This window comes from Ictalurus punctatus, chromosome 4, assembly GCF_001660625.3.
Source record: "Ictalurus punctatus breed USDA103 chromosome 4, Coco_2.0, whole genome shotgun sequence".
NCBI lineage: Eukaryota > Metazoa > Chordata > Actinopteri > Siluriformes > Ictaluridae > Ictalurus > Ictalurus punctatus.
Genome location: NC_071284.1, coordinates 3,481,986 through 3,503,913, shown reverse-complemented (window position 1 = coordinate 3,503,913; position 21,928 = coordinate 3,481,986). Strand labels below are relative to the sequence as shown.

At 39.2% G+C, this 21,928-nt stretch overlaps 1 protein-coding gene across 2 annotated transcripts in view; it reads right to left on the bottom strand.

The window, feature by feature from the left end:
• Positions 1-21,928, bottom strand: part of ptprq (protein tyrosine phosphatase receptor type Q) — a 60,179-nt gene that overhangs the window by 21,010 nt on the left and 17,241 nt on the right. For both annotated transcript variants that reach the window (XM_017465130.3, XM_053677837.1), the window contains exons 19-34: positions 20,126-20,237; positions 18,235-18,461; positions 16,183-16,252; positions 15,878-16,077; positions 14,990-15,227; positions 14,632-14,760; positions 13,699-13,845; positions 12,892-13,058; positions 10,638-10,665; positions 10,182-10,304; positions 8,714-8,875; positions 6,632-6,811; positions 6,448-6,555; positions 5,301-5,582; positions 4,656-4,937; positions 194-505 (exon numbers count right to left, since the gene is read on the bottom strand). In XM_017465130.3, coding sequence (XP_017320619.3) covers positions 194-505; positions 4,656-4,937; positions 5,301-5,582; positions 6,448-6,555; positions 6,632-6,811; positions 8,714-8,875; positions 10,182-10,304; positions 10,638-10,665; positions 12,892-13,058; positions 13,699-13,845; positions 14,632-14,760; positions 14,990-15,227; positions 15,878-16,077; positions 16,183-16,252; positions 18,235-18,461; positions 20,126-20,237 — 2,767 coding nt within the window. The remainder of the gene's footprint in view (positions 1-193; positions 506-4,655; positions 4,938-5,300; positions 5,583-6,447; positions 6,556-6,631; positions 6,812-8,713; positions 8,876-10,181; positions 10,305-10,637; positions 10,666-12,891; positions 13,059-13,698; positions 13,846-14,631; positions 14,761-14,989; positions 15,228-15,877; positions 16,078-16,182; positions 16,253-18,234; positions 18,462-20,125; positions 20,238-21,928) is intronic.

Genomic DNA, 21,928 nt, shown 5'->3' with positions numbered 1-21,928 from the left:
TTGATGCTGCCATTTCCCAAAGAATATGGTGAGGTTTTTATTTAACATTTTTAAAATGAACTTAAGAAAGAGAGAAAAAAAGAGAGGATGATGAAGGAGCAACAGTTAATGGATGTTTGAACATTAGGGAAAACAATAGGGAAATTGTTTTATAGACAAATGTTTTATTCTTCACATCCTGCATGCAACTCACCATCATCATCCGTTCTCAGGTGCAGTACGGAGGTGTGGTCTAAGGCGGAGCCTGCACTAGTTGCCGGGGTAACCGTTATCACGTAGGGGAAGTACTTCCTGAGTTTGGTGAAAAGGAAAATCGTGTCGGTGGTCGTCTTGGTAATGGTCTGGTTTTCCGTGCGGTTGATGGACGGGTGGGTTATGCCCGCTTCCTGAAGGCTTAGCAGGTAGAAGACTCTACCATTCGGCTCCAGAGGGGGGTCCCAACTTATCACTACAGCCGTAGAACCGTAAAGCTGAGCCGAGAGATTATGGACTGGACCACTCGGCACTGGAAGGGGGAGAGACATCTATTATGAGTGGTCTAATATACAAGACACGATTAAACACTCCAGAAAAGAGAACGAATATGTCAAATGTAATTTTTAAAAAATAGTCTGACATTGCGTTCTCTATGCAAAAGTGTCATGATTAATATATATACACGGCATACAGTATAATGTTCATAAAAACATAGCATGAAGGTAACATCACATTAAAATTGTTATTATCGTGGTACGTTTATTCACAGCAAGCAAAAGACAATGTATTCGACACATGAGCCGATGACGTTCACGGCACGTCAGCTTCACGAACTCCATTTCATCTGGTTCAGATATTAAACTCCATGCAATGCATATGCACATATGAGAAGAAAAGCAGTTATCGTCATTTACACAACTGGAAATAGTTTTCCCTCCAGACTCAACCTGCAAAATGACCTGAAGACTGAACGTTTTGCTGTGAGTCACAGACAGGTTAACAGGAGAGGGGGAAAAGAGATTATTCTTGCATCGTCTGTGATGAAGATGTGCAAGGACATAGAGGTGTGTTGCTTAGTTGAGCTCAGGCAGCTGGACATTTTGGAGTGGAGCTGCAGGAACTGAAACATAACCAAACACAATCCAGCGAGAGAAAGAGAGAGAGAGAGAGAGAGAGAGAGAGAGAGAGAGAGAGAGAGAGATTGTTATTATTATATAATGATATGCAGCACTTCATCAGCCTCACACAACAGGGGAGAATCTCTTTTCTCTTTCAGGGTCAACTCTGCTCTGTTTTTCCCCCAAATCACACCAAAACAGGGAATAACCTGTGTTCTGTGTAAATTTTGGGCGCCCGAAGTTACAAACTACACATGTATCACTGACAGGTGATGTGAATAACACTGATTATCTCATTACAGTGGCACCTATCAATGGGTGGGATATACAGTATTTATTAGGCAGCAAGTGAACAGTCAGTTTTTGAAGTAGATGTGTTGGAAGCAGGAAAAATGGGCAAGCGTAAGGATCTGATCAACTTTGACGAGGACTAAATTGTGATGGATAGACGACCGGGTCAGAGCGTCTCCAAAACGGCAGGTCTCGTGAGGTGTTCCCAGTATGCAGTGGTTAGTTCCTACCAAAAGTGGTCCAAGGAAAGAGAACCAGTGAACTGGCCACAGGGTCATGGGTGCTCAAGGCTCACTGATCTGTGGGATGTCAAGTCCGATCCATGGACACCCCACCTCTCAATTTACAGGACTTAAAGGATCTTGGTGCCAGATACCTCAGCACACCTTCAGAGGTCTTGTGGAGTCCATGCCTCGACGGGCCAGAGCTGTTTTGACGGCACAAGGCGGACCTACCCAACATTAGGCAAGTGGTTTTAATGTTATATACCTGATATTACATATACCTGGTCGGAAGAGAGTAAGATCTCTCACGAGTCACGGATTGGTCATGATACTTTAATATAGGGTCAGACCTATTACAAGGCTTTTTAAAAAACCTAATGCTAAGAAGCAGTTACTAAAGCGTTAAACTTTTTTTTTTTTAAATAGGCAGCTAATCAAACAGTTTTGAGTGGCACATCACTGTAATCATGCAAATAACACATGAAGAATGTGAGCCAAGTGCAACAAATGCTTTTATAGCATGTGCAACAATTTTTTTTTTTCATTGACTGTAATCATGCATTCGATTTTTAACCCCTTGGTGGTCCAAAAATGTTTTCCCATTTTGAGACTTGGCCTTTAACACAATCTCTATTCTATTGTTCTTCTTATGTGCATTAACAGTTGTAGTATACTGTTGTTGTTTTTTAAAATATAAATTTAAGAGTTTTAGAAGCTGATTTATTGTTTGATTAATATTTTATCCATTGTCCAATAAGCCTAACTGAACTGAGTGTATCCCGATGTTTTGGCATGATTTTCTTTTTAGAAACGAGGTGAAAATGGTTGGAAAAAACGGTGCAGAGCTGCTCTCCTGCCCTGTCTGTGTGAGGAGACTGACCGTCCTCTGGCGTGGTGAAGTTTAGGGGATCGCTGATTACCCCCCCATCACCCAGAGACGTGCTGGAGCTCAGCCACACCCTGTATTCATGCCCCGCCCTCAGCCCGTCCAGCTCTGCCCACTGCAACAAGCCCGGCACCCGCTACGCAAAGACACAGCAGAGACACAGAGCCGTTAATGTATGTGATTGTTTTGTCATTGAAATACAGTGTAGTAGGGATGTTCAAAATGATTCAAATTACCATAACGTTTAAATATGTAAAGGCAAAAAAAAAAAAAGTACTTTACATGTTCTTATTTGACTTTTATTTTTATCTTTGGTTTTGTTTTCAGTGGTTCTCTATTGGCATTTGTATTTTTTCAATGATTTAATTTATTTGATTAAATTTTTCTCATTCTTTCATACATAACTCTATGGCAAATATAATAGTAATATATACTATACCATGATCAATTTCTAAATTGTTTCTGAAAAATTATTTCTATTTTTCCAGTTAAAAGTCTCAAATAAAGGAAAGGACTCCTATCTGGGAAACACATGTTTATAGGACACAAACACACAATGCAGCATTACTGTTAATTACTGTTAATTACTGTCAGCATAAAATTATGAAGCAGAATAGTGTATAGTGACTGAATTATGTATATTGTGAAAGACAGCAGTGTATGATTGTGAGTGTGTGTGTGTTTGAGTGCATATGTGTGTGTGTGTGTGTGTGTGTGTGTGTGTGTGTGTGTGTGTGTGCACCTGAGTGGCAATGGTGATGTTGTCGCTGTAGTAAATGGTGTAGTACTGTATGATGCCATTTGGCTGAGTAGGGGGGCTCCAACTCAGTCTCACTGTCCTTGGAGACAGCAATGTGTAGAACACGTTCTGAGGGGGGTCTGAAGGAACTGAGACAGACACACACACACACACACACACAGATATCAAAATTAGTCTGTAGCAGGTCTGTGTTCTGTGTGTGTGTGTGTGTGTGTGTGTGTGTGTGTGTGTGTGTGTGTGTGTGTGTGTGTGTGTGTCTGTGTGTGTGTCTTTATACCCGACTCTGATGTACTGAAGGTGATGTAGATCAGTACACCTCCATCCCCAAGCCGAGTCCAGCTGCTCACAGATGCGTTATACAGTCCAGGTCCATCTACACTGACAACCACTGACGTCTCAGTCACATTGGCTACAAACTCAGAGCTCAAGTTCCTTACACATGCACATTTGCACGCACACACACACACACACACAAACACACACACACACAAACCACATTGGAAAACTTTATCATGAAAATTATTTATGTAAATTAATAAAATGTCTAATATGCATTCATGCCAAAAAAGAGACCGGCCATAGGAACATTTTTATATATTTACTCTTTCATAAAAAGTGCCAGGAACTTTAAATACTCCTACGACCTCCTGTGACTGCAAATGAGTCAACTGCTAGTAAACTGAGCCTGTATCCGAGTCTCAACTTACATCATCATATATGTACACACACATATATCTATATATATATCTATATATATCTATATATATATATATATATATATATATATATATATATATATATATATATATATATATATATATATATCATATTGCGTATCAGTTCAACACATTAAAGCATATTATTTCTGAAATTTGGTCCATACTTGACTGTATAATATACAACATGTGATGAAAATGACCCATCCAATAGTTTAGGGTTACTTTCAATCTCTGATTTGATGGCGTATAAAATAAAAAGCACTCACCACACCCTCACTATGTAGTACAGAATTTCCGAGTTGGCCTCCTTGGGGGGTTGCCATGACAACTCGCCTTCATTATCTGACAACTTCCTGTAGTACAAGAACTGCGGGGGGGAGCTCGGGACTGTAGTTCAGGAAGAACATTATTTACTGATTATCGGACATGAACCTGAGGACTGTGCGGTTCCCAAACACCACGATCTTATACAAGTGAGGATAATCACATTGCATATACTGCATACGTACAACAGACAATAACAACTATTTCCAGAACATTCAGAGAGTAGAAGAACAAATAACATGAGGCTGTAGGAAAGACTTGAGAATTAGTAATGATGTGTCTGCAGATCTGAATCCAGCTTGGCTTTGAACAAAACAACAGGTTATTAGCGTTCCTGAGGTTTCTAAAAACACTCACCATCCTCGAGAGTTGTGATGTTGAGGATTTCGCTGCTGTGGTTCCCCAGTCCGACTCGAGTGGCTGCCTGAACGCTGAGGCGGTAGTGTGCGTACTTGCGCAGGTTGGACAGGAGCACAGACGGCGTGTGTGTGCTGATATTCAGAGTGTGTGTGGTGTTCCAATATTCCACAGTGTAGTACAAGATGACGCCATTGGGCACGAGGGGTGGCGACCAGGACACATTCACCTCGCTGGAGCTTATGCTGTCATAAACAAGCATGTATGGAGGACTGCCAGGCACTGAAACACACACACACACACACGCATCAAAACGTGCCGGATGTTTTCACTTACGTCTATGTGGTTGAGCAGAAAGAAAGATTGTGAAACAATAAGAGACAACACATAGCTGGTGTATGTCAATGCCTCCATTTGAGCTACTTCAGAAAGAAAAGCCACGCCCACACACTCTTGTTTTCTATCGTCTCACACTCTGCATAAAAATTTAAACCACATCAGTTATTATTAATAAAATGAATTGGCCTTAAACAGGCCAAGAAGGCAAACACAGTGCAAAGTGTGGCAATTCAAAGGGTTAAAAAGAAGAAGAAAAAAAACGCACTCCTCTACCTCACACAATTATCTATTGACCAAAAGACCCACCATCCTCCCCCGACAACATCTGTAGCATGGCGGAGGTCTGATCTCCATGTCCAAGCCGTGTGTAGCCACGTGCAGTGACATTGTAGAGAGTGTATGGTTTGAGGTGGTGCAGTGTGACGCTGGGAACAGTCGAGTTCACCGTGTAGTTGAAAGTGGCATTGCTGTAGGTCACCTCATAGAAAAGGACGATGCCGTTGGGTTTATCGGGAGGAGACCAGGTGATGGTGGCAGTGGACCACGTGGTGTTCAAAACAACCAGGTTGTATGGAGGAGAATCCGGCTCTGGAAGAGACATGCAGGATGAAAACGAGGTCTATAGAGTCAAGACAAAGATTTATCTTTGTTCTAATAAATAGAATCGCACCAGAATGACTTTTGATTTAATAGTAATTTAGGTGCCAGAAATATTGACACCCCTGTCAATATATATTTGAAACCCTTATATCATTTTCATTTTCTGTCCTGTTTCCCTGGGGTATAAATATGAAGTTGTGCACACCTAAAATCCCTTTGTCATCCATTACGCTGGGGAAAAACTAAAGAACATCGCTTGTGGTTACGGCAAGGTACTCAGTTTCCCAGAATGCATCACAGCCTCACAAAATGACTGTAATGGACGCCATTTCCCAGCAGCCATCATTACTGAATTATTACTCTGTGATTATGCAGGGTGCGTAAACCTTTCAACTCCTTTTCTTATAATGTTAAGGAATATTTTGGAAAAGAAATTGTCGCATATTGTACATAGCAGTTCCATGTGAATAGCGTACTTTATATTATTATTAAATAGTAACAATTTTGTGCAAAAAATAAAAATAAAAAATAGCTTTTAAAACAAGTTAATAATTCTAAGATCATGAAGTGGAGATTTAAAGAATAAAGACATGTAATTCTTACAATATTTTGCTAACCAAGTAGTACAGCTATCATGATTTATATCATTTTATAACTTTTTTTCCCACAGAAATTCTACTAATCTATCATAAAATGTATTTTTTACATTATTCTTGAAAAGTCTAAAAAAAAAACCCAACATTGAATAGGAAACATCCTAATGTCTAGCATGAATAAAACCACAAACTTCATTCACTCATATTACATTCTCATTTTGAGAGTGTGTCTTTGTGAACTATAATCATATATATACCATCCTCAAGCGTCAGTACGGAGATGTTATCCTCATCAGACGCAGGGCTCTCGCCTGCTGCTGTCGACGCGGCCACACGTACCTTATACTGTGTGTATTTATCCAAACCTGTAGAAGGAAGCATGACTTTAGAGATTAGCCTAACTAATCCAACGTTATTGTGCAGTGCGGATTAGGCACTAACCTGTGAGGATGATACTAGTGGTGTTTGTAACCTGTTGCTGGACCTTGTTACTATGCAGGTTGAAGATGTAAATGGTGTAGTGTGTGATCTTCCCGTTGGGGTTCAGAGGTGGATTCCAGCTGACAAAGATGGAGGTGGAGCTTATGTTGGCATAGGACACATCCTGAACAGAGCTAGGCACTGAGGAAAAAGAGTTATGGACACTTTTACATGCTGAAAAAAAGCCAATAATAACATATTTATAATCAAGCACAAAAATTGACCATTATTACTAAATAATCCATAAATCTATAGCAATTACTACAAATCATAAAAAGTCAATAACAAACAACTAAGACTAGGGGTTAAACAAATCCTCAGGATTAAGGGGATCAAACAAACAAACAAACAACAATAATAACAATAATTTTATTATATATATATATATATATATATATATATATATATATATATATATATATATATATATATATATAGGTCTAAAATCTCAAAATTCTCTACATGTAAAACTAATAATAATAATAATAAATAAACAAACCCTGTATATTAAAGCACAATAGTCTACCGCTATTTATATATCACTTTTCATATAACACTTTTCTTTTTCATTTTGGGCTAGATTTATTTAAAGACACAGCAGGGGGGTCAGTCTATCTTTGTAAACATGTACTAGTGTAAGATAAGCATATGTCTTATTTTAGTTTTTGCTCATTTTTGAGGCTGTTCCTTTCTATAGGAGTTCCTCAGGGCTCAGCTCTTGGTCCACTCTTGTCCTGACTATACACCGATCAGCCATAACATTAAAACCACCTGCCTAATATTGTGTAGGTCCACCTTGTTCCACCAAAATAGCTCTGACCCGTTGAGGCACGGACTCCACAAGACCTCTGAAGGTGTGTTGTGGTATCTGGCAACGAGATGCTAGCAATAGTAGTTGCAAGGTAGGGCCTCCATGGATCGGACTTGTTTGTCCAGCAAGCTCACATAGATGCTCGATCGGATTGAGATCTGGGGAATTTGGAGGCTGAGTCAACAGCATGAACTCTTTGTCATGTTCCTCATACCATTCCTGAACAAGTCTTGTACATTATCCTGCTGAAAGAAGCCACTGCTATTAGGGAAGACCGTTGCCATGAAGGGGTGTTTAGGTAGGTGGTACGTGTCAAAGTAACATTCACATGAATGCCAGGACCCAAGGTGTCCCAGCAGAACATTACCCAGAGCATCACACTACCTCCGCCGGCTTGCCTTCTTCACATAGTGCATCCTGGTGCCATCTCTTCCCTAGACCAGACGGTCTAGCCTTCGCTCCCTATGCACATCAGTGAGCCTTGGGTAACCATGAACCCATCGCCAGTTTACCGGTTGTCCTTCCATGACCACTTTTGGTAGGTACTAACCACTGCATACCGGGAACACCACACAAGACCTGCCGTTTTGGAGATGCTCTGACCTGGTGATCTTGCCATCACAATCTGGCCCTCGTCAAAATCACTCAGATCTTTATGCTTGCCCGTTTTTCCTGCTTTCCAACACATCAACTTTGAGAACTGACTGTTCACTTGCTGCCTAATAAATATATCTCACCCCATGACAGGTGCCACTGTAACAAGACACTCAATGTTATTCACTTCACCTGTCAGTAGTTTTAATGTTATGGCTGATCGGTGTACATTATATCTGTGGGCTCAGTGATCAGATCTCACGACTTCTCCTACCACTGTTACACTAATAACATACAAGTTTACTTCTTCTATTTCTCCATCCAGAGCTTAAGTTTCTCAGAAGACCCATCAATGAAACTCCACCTTGACAAAACAGAACTAAGCTAATGCTAAGCTAAGAACCGCAGCATGCAGCATAGATTTTAAGCTGCTCTTTATGAGCGTGTCTTCCGAATGTATCTCCAAAAGATAAACGTTAATACTGGAATTAAATGATATACAGTATTAGCATTGTAGAGGCTACAGCAAGGTCCTTAACTGTAGATTTTGGTTTTACAGAAAAGGCGTCCAGCTATAGGGTGAAATCATCAATGACGCCTTATTTCAGGCCGTCTGGTGACTTCTGGTCCCACTTTACCCTGTTCTGGAGTTTTCTGTGCGATCAGCATAGCAGGTCCTTCTCCTACAGTAGTGAAAGCAGATACGCTGAAGTTGTAGTCGGTAAAAGGACTCAGTCTTGTCACCACATAGGAGATGTGATTGGACGATAAGTTGACGAGCACTTCGGCGGGTGGCAGAACTGTATGTTACACAACGAGTTAGAGACACGCATGTGAGAAAGCAGGAATATAATCATATTTTTTATTTCATTTGTTATGCTTGATATCCATTTAAGAAAAACAATATAATATCATACAACGCATATAATAAAATCCGTAGAATAAAAAATAATTTTAAAAAATCTAATACAATTAACTTAACATTGATTAACGCATCGACGTTTTGTTTTTTGTTTTTGTTTTTCAGACCGAGTATGAGTATGTCTTCGGTACACGCCAATACTGATGTGGATTCAGAAATCGCTTAGTATTAAATGATCAAGGACATCAAGAAACATTTCATTTAGCTCTGTTTATGTATCCCTGTACAGTGGCCAAGTACAGCGCACATGGGTGTTCAGAGACACTAGCTAGCATTAGCTAGTGTCTTTTAAATGAAGTGTGTTAGCTAGCCTTATGAGTTAGCTTAGATTGTGTAGGGTTACAGGTGGGTCCAAGGTTTAGTTTCACTTTGGAAAATCTTTAGGAATATCTCATTGTTAATAACCAATAATGGCTGACTAAGACTTAGCATTTTCCCAGACCTAGCATTGTCTGTAGATGTTTTTCTTGGCTAGCCAGTGTTTGCTGCAGCGTTGATACTGAACTCCTCATGCTGAGTTTTATGTTAAAGATGTTTTATCAGGTTACTTGTACTGTACCAAGACGTTCTAGTTCCTCTTCTTTATATTTTTGCACAGCAGTTTCATTTTGTGTCATTTGTTCATCTACTACTCTTAGTGGTATTGGATCATGTTTTAATGAGTACAAGTAAATCAGCACAGTGTCAGTATCAGTGGATCTTGTAAAAAAAAAAATAATAATTTCAAATGTCTATGAACATTTCTACACTTTTATCCTCATTCAGAACACCAGGGTCTTAAACGTTTGATTAGTATGCTGTGGTCTCAAATAGCTAGCATCCGTTACAGGCTGTACCACAACAACCAACATATTGTTTTATCACTAGCTAACATTCGCTAAGTTAGCTAGCTAGCTGAACATGAAGCCTCTGTGGCTGAAGGTGTGTTCCGAGTGACACATCATTATCCTCTAAGAATTTACATACTGACTGTGATAGGTTCAAAACCCATACAGCATTTTGTTGTTTGTTTATGATGTTACAAGCTAAACCTATCCACAGCACGCTAATAAGTTTCATACATGAGAAATTTGTTAGCAAAATGATAATTTAGTGCTGTGTTAATGACATTTTACACCAATATAGGCAGAATCAGACTATCTAAGATGTAAAGATTACATGCAGTGATGCACAGCGACCCTTACCGTCGATCCGGCTCGTGACTGCTGTTTGCGTGAAGTCATGTGGCTGCAATGTCATGCCTGTGATCACCGATCTTGTGGACAGTCGTGGCTGGATGGAGCTCAGAATAGGTACCGGGTCAGATCCTGAGGTCAGAGGTGAAAAGTTAGCCACTGAATCTAGTGTCACAGCATTAGTGTTAGCCATCGAGGAGCTGTGGGCGGAGGTGAGAGCGAGCCAGGGGGGACGGGTGGGCGGAGCAGTGGAGGTCGGGGTCAGGCTGGATGTTCCAGCAGTGTGTAAGAGGGTGGAGTGGGAGTTTGTTGCATCGGTGTTGGGTTTTTCAGTGACTGTTAGGCTCGTAAGACTGGAAGAGACGAGCGTGAAAGCGGTGTGTTCTGTAGCCGTGCTGGTGTTAAGTGATCTGGCAGAGCGGTGCAGAGCTTGAGAAGTGTCGCTGGAAACTCCCGAAAACATACCAGTGTTAGCACCATTCTGGCTTGTATTCTATAAAATAAAATAAAAAATCACGAGATTCATAAAAATCATGTGAGAACATATGATGATATATTTTCATACAATCCAGTGCAAAAGTTTGCCTCCCCTTATGATTGTTCTTAACGGGAAAAAAAATCCAAATGGGCCGCCATTTTGCATTTTGTGAATGATACGCGACATGCAAAATGACAGTAATCGGAAATACTCTGAAAAAAAAACACGATGTAATGACCTAGGGGTTGGTTTATCGTAGAGTGCATATAAATTCTAAAATGGTACACATTTTCACTGCTCTGCTTGTATGTGGCCACAAACGTTTACATAAAGAAATACTATAGCAACAAAATGGCATATATGGTAAACAACTTATTTTTAAGGGAATGATTTGTGTGAAAATTCTGTTGCACCAGTTTCATTTGGAAAACCCGCAATGGCGTGAAAATCCCTCATTGTTGTATTTTCCATTGCCATATTTGGAAATGTAACGTACTACAGCATGAATGCATGAACGCATGTAAGACGTGTCATTATCGAGCTCATAGTTTCCAGAACTGTCTCCAGTTTCTCTGTGAAATGTGCTCTTGACTAAAACCCCTAAAGTATAAAGAACTGGGATTTTGTTCCTGAGTTTTGTTAGTCTATGTGCCTATGTGTGTTCCTATGTTTTGTTAGTCTATGTTCTTATGTGTGTTCCTATGTTTTGTTAATCTATGTTTCTATGTGTGTGTTCCTGTGTTTTGTTAGTGTGTGTTCTTATGTGTTCCTATGTTTTGTTAGTCTGTGTTCCTATGTGTTCCTATGTTTTGTTAGTCTGTGTTCTTATGTGTGTTCCTATGTTTTGTTAATCTATGTTCTTATGTGTGTGTTCCTTTGTTTTGTTAGTCTATGGTCTTATGTGTGTGTTCCTGTGTTTTGTTAATCTATGTTCTTATGTGTGTTTTCCTGTGTTTTGTTAGTTAATGTTTTTATGTGTGTGTTCCTGTGTTTTGTTAGTCCATGTTCCTATGTGTGTGTTCTTGTGTTTTGTTAATCGATGTTCCTATGTGTGTGTTCCTATGTTTTGTTGGTCTATGTTCCTATGTGTGTTTCTATGTTTTGTTGGTGCTATAGAGTGCTGTCAGGGCTCAACTAAAACTACACAGGGGAAAATATTCATCCATGTGTGCCAAATCTTCAAGCAAGGCAATCTCAGTCATAGTCTGCAGTCCATCTTTAGATGTCTCTTTTATATGATTTTACTTTATAATAAACCTGTATCAACATTTAACCTTGTTGTGAATCAACATTTATGACCAATTAGTAATTGTCTCATAATCAGTTTTCTCACAGTTGCACTTAATAGATGATTATTCATGTGAATTAACCATCTTAAATGTGGCTTGTGAATTAGAAGGGCTGTAACCAATATCATTTGACATTTTTAGTTATAGTTTATTTAATATACAAAAATGTGTAAAACAAGAATGTGAGGAACACTGTTTTTTATGACAGGCATGTCTGCTTTGTGTGTGCTTCGCTGTACCATTCTTTTTAATTTTTCTGAGTGTTTTGGCTATTTCTTTTTTCCTCTCTCTTTTATCGCCAATTTCGCTGAAAGCTTTATCTGTGACAAAGAGCAAGAGTCGCCTCCATAAGTTCACAAACTTGTTGTGTAACAACAATAGACCTTTTTTCCTCCACATTCATTCTGACATCTCCAACTAATCAGTTATTTAATCCTGCTGCAACTAAAATCAATGAAAACATTTTTGTAATATTTACTATCATTTTTTTGGGATCTTCCCCCCCAAAAATGCCTCCACAGTGTTGGGTCTGAAAGCAGTTTTGTGCATAGTGCTGTGCGGTGCAGTAGAGGCTTCACTATGGCACTACATTCTACCCAAGAATAAAGGCTCATGATTTGTCTTATTGGTAAATACATGATGCATAGAACATAAAATAATTTGTGTAAATTGTCATTATGGATTATGTCGAATAATCCTCACATCCTTACACACAGCCCTAATCCTCACATCCTTACACACTCGAATCATTTTCTATACGTAGAAACATGCATATGGGAGCAAAGGATATGCAACAAATGATTTGTTCATTTTTTGTTACAGAATAATTGAGTAACATTTCTGAAATCCTAATTTGGGGTAAATTACATTTCTTTTTCCTCCTCATGTTGTTCACAGGGGACACAAACATTCGCACACTTCCTGTGTGGACGTGTACTGTATTAGTGCTTACCTGCTGCAGTGCTCGGAGCATGATGTCCTGTACAAGTGTCTCATGGTGCAGGACGAGGATACGGTAGTGAGTAATGAGTCCGTTGGGCTGGTTCGGGGTTCCCCAGGACAGACGCACAGACGTGGAGTCCACAGCTACTGCGCTGAGATACGACACTGCGCTGGGGGCTAACAGAGATATGTATACACACAAACACACACATACACACACACACACACAAACTCTTATATGCTGTAAATACACCACTTGTATTGTATTGTATGATGATGTGCATGCTTTCCTCCAGTAGGGGGCAGCAAATGCTAGAGAAATGAACCAGCACATCAAATCAGGAACGTGTGAAACTAAAGCAGCATGCAGATGATGTGTACTGTGACGTTATGCTATTATTGGGGCAGTGGTGGCTTTATGGTTAAGGCTTTGTTTTACTGATCAGAAGGTCAAGGGTTCAAGCCCCAGCACTACCAAGTTGCCACTGTTGGGCCCTTGAGCAAGGCCCTTGACCCTCTCTTCTCCAGGGGTGCTGTATCATGGCTGACCCCAACTTCCTAACGTGCTGGGGTATACGAAGAAAAGAATTTCACTCTGCTTTAACGTATATGTGATTAATAAAGACCAGTTATCATTATTATAGGCCAGGTATTTGTTGGCTGCCCACCTTCCTGTGTCCCAGCCACACCCGATATCAGAAAAAAACTGCCAAGTGCTCTTATAGTTTCTTGCCAGTCAAATTTTATATATTCATACTTAAAGGAAATGAAGCAAAGTGTATGACGTGTGTGTGCGTGTGTGCGTGTGTGTGTGTACCCTCTGAAGGTGTTGAGATGTTGATTTTTGCAGCAGGCCCGGTAGCTCCGGCTGATTTGGCCATGACCATGATGTGGTAGTGTGTGTATGGAGTCAGTCCATTGTAAATGATCGTCTGTTCACTCGTACTGTTCTCACTAATGAGACCTAAAACACACACAATAACCGTTCTGTTCGTTTGATTACACACTATTTTATGCTGGGGTTTTTTTCTTCAGTGTTTGAAGTTGCTCTGTGTATGGTGTGCCACAACACACAGTGCTGCTGGGCCCTTCTTCAAGTTTCAATTAGGTCCTATTAGTGTTCCTTCTCCTCTCGTTCAACCACAAAAAACTGTACTCGCTACACAAACGATGCTATAACGACAGCACACGCTTCCGAACTCACCACCTACCTATGTGTTCTACACACATAGTCTTTACTAGGAGGATTCATTACCATGCAATAGGCTTGTGTTTTTAACTTCAAGAGAGAGAGATAAAAGAGATGATGGTGAGGGAATGACGGATTATACAGTAGCTGCTATAACATAAGTGACAACAGGAACTAACTTGTCTCATGGAGGTTCCATTTAAATATAAGCCGTTTTAAATGTTGTTCATTAACAAATTTTTTTTTTTTTTTTTTTTTTTTTTTGATGTGCTGTAATAGGAATCTTCAGGATATGCTGTTTGGGGAAAATAATCACCTTTATATCAGGTCATATTGCTTATTTTCCTGTAACAGCACATCCCATAGTCTTTTATTACTTACAGTTTACCTATGACGCTGTAGACTAGTCAGTTAGGGGAAAATTCTGGGGAAAAAAGTCTTCATTTCTTTTCATTTCTTTTCTTTATTTATTTTTCTCAGATGAGAAGACGGAGTGTATGAAGTAAATGGTTGAGGTGCGTTAGCAGTGTGGTATTGGGGTGATGTGATTCAGGAAGCTACCTGCAGGGCCGTAGAGCTGGACGACGTAGGTGTAACGTCCTGTGATGATGGCTGGAGACTCCCAGGACAGGGAGACGGCTTTTGAGGTTATGTTCCATACAGACAAATTCTGTGGATAATCTTCAGGAGCTGCAACACACACATACACACACACACACACACACACACACACACACACACACACACACACACACACAGGAGAGTGTTCTCCTTCTGTTACGTTACAGCGTTCAGGCCAGTGATTCTGTTACTGGCCGCCTCGATTTATCTCACACAGACCAACAGAAAGGTGGAAAAGGAAACATCCATGTAGTGTGTGTGTGTGTGTGTGTGTGTGTGTGTGTGTGTGTGAGCATACCAGCCTCTGGCATGCGGACCATAGTGCTGGCGATTTGTCCCTCCCCATCACTGGTGAAGGCGGACACCTCGAACACATAGGCAGTATAGGGACGGAGCATGTCCATTCCCACTGTGATTGGTACATTCCAGATGGAGGCGGGAGGAATGGCCGACATGGTGAGAGGTGGCAATGCAGATGTTATTACTGGGGTTATGGAGGGGCTTGGAGTTCCACGGGACAGAAAGTCTGCAGCATCCTACAACACACACACACACACACACACACACACAAACACACGCATACATGGCAATAGGGCAAACTGTAACAATTTTAATTAAGCAGAAGTAGTCTGATGATGATGATAATAATAATAATAATAATAATAATAATAATAATAATAATAATCTTTCACCACAGACCAAGAATATTTTTTCATTTAGTTTTATTGCCATATTTGTAGTTCCTGTGTATATTTATTTTTGGCCGACACCATAAGTATTGGCACCCTTCAAGAAAGTGGCCCAAAAAAAATTAACTCAGACAATGATCCCGATTAGTGTGTTATGCCGCTCTCTGACATGAGCAGCAGGTGGAAAAGATGCATTTTTGCTGGCTTTAAGTATCTCAGAGAAAGCACCTGTTAACCCTCTAGATAGGAGCTGTATTTGATATCGGAGAGGTAGTGGTGGGGGGGGGGGGGGAGGGTCATCAAAAACAACCAGGGCCAAAATTAACATCTGGAATTATTCCTCAGTGTGGGGATCCTAATAAGTCTCAAAATGACTCGCCACATACAGTATATTCTCTTTTCTTTAGTCATTTTTCCTGATCAAATAAATCTGTAGTTGATTGCAGACAAGCTGTGTAGTCTGTAGACTAGATACAGTGAACACAATGCAGTCGTACGTTGCAGTGAGGCAGAGCTCCGTTCATGATCTCCTCAGCGTTGAGCTCCAGAGTCTGGACCGTCTGCCCTGTTCTGGCGTGTTTGGCTTTCACTGCGAACTTAGTGATGAGTCCGTTGATGCGTACGGGTAGAAACCATTTCAGTTCCACAGAGAAGTGATTCTGAGCAAAAGCCGTGAGATTTGTCACCATGCCAGGAGCTGCAGGAAAAGAACACAGACACAACTTCAGACACTAAACCACTTTTTATTTAGCATTTAAACACCAACAGGTTAAAAAAATTATGTATTAGGAACATTTCTTACGGGCCTCTGCAGTTTTGAAGTAAAGTGACTGGCTAAAGGGTCCGACTCCTGCCTTATTCATTGCTGCAACCTAACAAGAGAAAGTAGAGCCAAATAATAATAGCATACAGTTAACCCCCCACCCCCACCCCCCACCCCCCCCACACACACACACTTTCTACACCTTACAGTGTTCTGAACTAAAAACCAGACTAAAAACAACAGCTGTACTGCTTTATTGATTGGGACGTCACGGCTTCAGTGAATCCAGAAATAGTGGAAAACCCATAGGGATCTATCATACACCTATAGATCTTTTTACCAGATAAATAATTAAGAGAAGGTGAATAATTTAAAGAGATCAATGGAATGGATGTCACTGGCAACTTTCCCTCAGACAGTTCGAGTCCACTCTACATTATACTGCAGCTATTCATGTGTACAATACATTACAACATGGCAGATAGTATAATAACAGATAGTAATGATAAAAGAGAAAACAGAAGAGCCTGCTGAATTCAAGCAAAAAGTTGCGTGAGTTGTTCCTCTGGTGCGGGCCGGTCAGATATGAAGCATGCTAAATAGGAAAAGGTATTAACATGGGAGTGCTTCGGGGGCTCATGTAGAGCTGTGCAACATATTTACTGCATGCATTCGTTCATTCATTCATATAAAATAAATGCTATATCCTTTTCTGAGGTCACAGCAGTTTAATTGAGTAAATTGTTGATATTTTGGTTCATTAGGAAATACCGTGGACATGAACAAATCAGAATAACTAAGTGTGAAGTTTAACCCTTTTTAAAGTCACAGTTATCCTTAGTTCTTTTATGTTGCAATTATACAGTATATATATTCCTTATTTCTCCCTCATATAAAAATAAACAGAAAGGTTCAGAAAAAAGGTACACTATTGTGTTTGTCAGTATTTCACTGAGAGTTTAAAAACGAAGCTGTCGGTTATCATCAGTCATATCAAAATGCGTGTGTATTAATTATGAATGAGTCTTTATTGGTCACAGCAGAGTGAAATTCTTTTCTATGCGAACCGCAGTATGCTAGGAAGTTGGGGTCAGTGCTGGGGCTTGACCCCCCGACCTTCTGATCACTAACCCAGAGCCAGGCAGTGCTGGGGCTTGAACCCCTGACCTTCCTATGCGAAGCCACCGTAGATTGTAAATTAATAGATGTAAATAGATTGTAAAAAGTAGAGCAGCTCTATTGAAATGAACAATCCTCAGCTTTTAATCAGTATCACCTTTGTGTTTTTATTATTTTATTATTTTGTGGTGAACGTATTAGTGTGGTCTTCAGCATCATATATTTAAATGTGTCAAATGACTTCCTACAGTCCCATAGTTCTTGTGTGTACTAACGCTGGCCAAACACATGCATTTCAGGAACATGAATTCTGATGAATTTCTGATGAAAGTGTGAATAACAGTGTGAATATTGATTCTTTATGAACTCCTTGCTATGAAGTTTATTCAACTCGGCACACAGCTTTTTTGAGCATGTAGCACTGCCACTGTTATGAGAAATACACCAATTCCTACCTTCCAACTGGGGAAAAAATATTCTTGTCAATCTCTGAGTCGGAATTAGGGAAGTTCATATATAATATCATTGAAAGAATCTTAAATATTACAAAGATACCATGCTAGCATTTAACATGAACACAGCTAAAATGATGCTAATGCTAGCTAATGTTTCTTACAGTCGCTTTAAAGTCAGAGTAATGGGTAGCTTTCCTGTCTTTGCAGTATTCTCCAACATGACATGAATTCTGCATAAGCCTCAAGGTCAATGAATAATTTATATTCGATCATCTGTGTCTAAATGAATAACACAAATAACTTAGCGCTACTTTTAAGCCTTGGAAGTTCTGTATGTGTGTGATGTATGCGATTGTTCTGTTCAGTTCAATCCAAGCTTATTTATGTACCACTTTTAACAGTAGATATTGTCATACAGGAGCTTTGCATAAACCTGGATGTACAGTAGATTAAAAAAAATCACTAATGAACAAGCCAGATGTGACAGTTGTAAGAAAATATAATTCGATATAAATACCTTAATATTATACGTGGCCCCCGGTGAGAGTGTGTTCAGCAGGGTTTCTGGGATGTCCATGTTCTTCCTGACCTCAGTGAAGGTGGGGTCAGGATGTGGACACACTTCCTTGTATCTGATGATGAACGAGTCGATGGTCAGGTCAGGTGGAGATGGCATCTTCCACGAGAGGAGGATTCCATTCGAGCCCACTCGCTCTCCTTCTGGTTTAAAGGGCGCTGCAGGAACTACACACACACACACACACACACACACACACACACATATATATATATATATATATATATATATATATATATATATATATATATATATATATATATATATATATATATATATATATATATATATATATATATATATATATATGACATAAGGGACTTTCCTGCCTCCATAGGCTCTAGAGGCCTATATGGCCCATAATGGTAAAAAGTGCAACACAAGTCAGTACAATGAGAAATTTAGGAGAGTTTTCTTTTTTTTTATGTCCGTTTTTTTAAAAATAAACTAGATAATAAGACTAACATGAATCAAAACATTTAAAAGGTAACTGTCTGAGATCTTCACATGCATGAAGGAGTTCATTCTTTTTTAATGAACATGTCAGGAATTAACCTCGATGCAGGTGATGTTACTGACCGTCCGTCTGACATTCTCATACCATATAAGTGGTTGGATGATTGAAGGATTTATACGGTGTTATCATTGCAACCAACTGATGACCTGATTGATTTCAGAATCAGGGTCAAGGTCACGGCAAGGTCAAATGTGTGAAATAATCTTTCTTGAATAACCTACTTCTTGTTTGAAGTATATTTTTATGGTATTTCAGGCAAACAAATGAGTAATGAGTAGGACTCGACTTTGTTGATACTAGTTCTACTAGTAGGGAGTTCACATGTTTACATCTTCATGATGTTCATTGTTTTTATGGTAAATTGGTTATTTGAAAAAGAATCGGATCAAATAAGGAATCAAAAAGGAACCAATTTCACTCTAATTCAGACTCCATAAGAAAAAAAAAGCATTCTTCCTATTACAAAAAGGAAAATAATTGCCTGACTAGCAGTCCTGGCATTATATTGACTCATTGTTTCTTTCCAGCGCTATCGTGTGACTATCGAGTATTGTCTTCATGATTGTCATTGCCAGGTTTTGAATCATGGCCCTTTCACAGAGCGTCTGACAGGAGGATAAAGCTTTTAAAGGAGCAGATAGAGAGATGTTCTAACGGGACACTGTTAGAACAACTGACATGCACTGAATCTGAAACTTACACCACTGAAATTGTACTCTATCAGAAATGCATAACAGCTCTTAAGCCAAAAAAATAAAATAAAATAATAAACCAGAGACACCCATATAACCTCAGTTTACATGGAGCACTATGATAAAAACATTCAGTTAGCCAGAATTAAAGGTGCAGTATGTAATGTTTGGAAGTGTTTCCAGATATACAGTATAATACGCGTGTCATTTCAAAGCTACATTGCCATATAATGTATGATTCATAATTCATTTCAGGATTCAGGCTAGCCCTGAAACTAGCTCCAACCCAAACCAGAATGGAGCTGCACAACTTTTGTACCTTTCCTTACAAGGCAGGTCACAAGCCTTGGGTGGTTTATACAGTAGAGGTAGAATCGGTTTGAGGGAAGACAAAGGCTTGTCAGTGTTTTCATTGTAAACGCAATTCAACCCAAAGGCTGCAGAGGGGTCTGAAAACGACTAACCGTTGCTTAAAGATACATTATAGATCATTACTATCAAAATCCTGTTATAAAATAAACACACAGATGTGCAACTGATAAATAGTGATTGTTCACACGATCCTAATATGCATGCACACATATATACACACACACACACACACACACACACACACACTCACCAGATTCAGAGGTGGTGATGGAGCGGCTCACAGCAGAGCTCAGTCCCGAGGAGGCGACCGCACTGACTGTTATTGTGTACTGTGTTCCTGGACTCACACTGGACACATTGGCCTGTAACAGACACACACACACACACACACACGCACAAACCACATACAACCTAATAAAATATTCTACGAAAATTATACAACTGTGAGTTAATTTATGTAATATAAATCGTATAATCATCTTCTTGACCTTAAATGCTCCAGTCTTTTAAGTGAAGCCAAACTTTATAAAGATTTGTGTCGTGATGAAGATTTGTGTTTTGACCTTTGACATGGAGAGCAGAAATCAATCGTGATTCTTAAAATCATAAAAGGACAGATATCCATAAGAAAGACTAGCTTTAATTATGACTCATTCTTCAGTTTGTCTCTCAAGTGTTCTATATAGAACGCTCATACAGCTCTACAACAGACCACTTGCCTGATTTTATGTACTATTTTTATTATTAAGGCCTCTGATGACTGCTGGTCAATATCCTATTTGTCTAGAACAGTTTGCTATTTTGGCAGAAGCCGCTCCAGAGCCTCAGTCTCGATGAATAAACATTTAAAGTGAAAAGCCAACTTAGAAGTACATCCATTGAATTCTATATAATACTGTTCATTTTGTCAGCTTTTTAAAAAAAATAATTAATTTAGTCTTCTTGTCTTAGTCCTGTGTCAAATGTCCTTAATAGTTTTTATCATATTTAGTCAACCTCATATTTTTTTTTAGTCAAGTTTTAGTCGACTAAAAGTCTGTGCATTTTAGTCTCATCTTAGTCAAAGAAAATTGTAAGTATTTTAGTCTAGTTTTAGACAATGAAAACTGCAGAGGTTTTTAGCCGTAAGATTATTATTATTATTATTATTATTATTATTATTATTATTATTATTATTATCACCTTAAAATAGCTTTAAAAAAACAATCTAATATTACCACCAAAATATTAACCTACCGCAATTTCTTTGTGGTTAACCTTCATATGTTACTTGAGGTTTGTTGTATTCTTCTCAGATATGGTGTGTGCACATTGCTATAACAAGGCATTTGGGTTTTTTTCTCAGCCTCATTATAGAGAAAATGGCCCCAAATATCAGATCTTCTCTTTTTCTCAAGTCCAACTGTTGCTGTCAATATTTACCAAACGGAAAATAAGGCAGCACAGGAAAGGACACTGCCGCTCACGCCATCCAATGAGCAAGATATTTGGATTGTAATTTTGAAAAAAAATATATAAAAAATACTTGTCTCCTCTTTTTTGTTGATGAAAATAAAGAGAGATTTTGATAAAGTTTTTAGTTTTTAAACTACATTTTTGTCTTGTCTTTTTCATCAACAATATCGCATGCTACTATAGTCACAGTTAGTGTTTACCGACGTCGGCGGCCTCTCGGCGTCTCGTCTTAGTCATGGAAAAGAAAAAAGTCCTCGCCGAACATTTTTCGTCAAAGTTTCCGTTAACGAAATCAACACTGCTATATAAGATAGAAAATATATTATTAAAAATATGATGTTTTAATGCAATTGAGAAATTTTTTTCTCCCTTAAAAGAAGACAACTCGGAAGTAAACGTGGAATTATGTACACTGTTTATCCATATTAATCAAGACATGAGCGCTTGTAGGACTTTTAAGTGTGTGTCACAAAAAAAAGGAAAAAAAAAACAGACAGACAGACAGACAGACAGACAGATAGACAGAGACAGACAGTTAGACAGACAGATAGATTGGCAGAGACAGACAGGTAGACATACAGACAGATAGACAGATAGA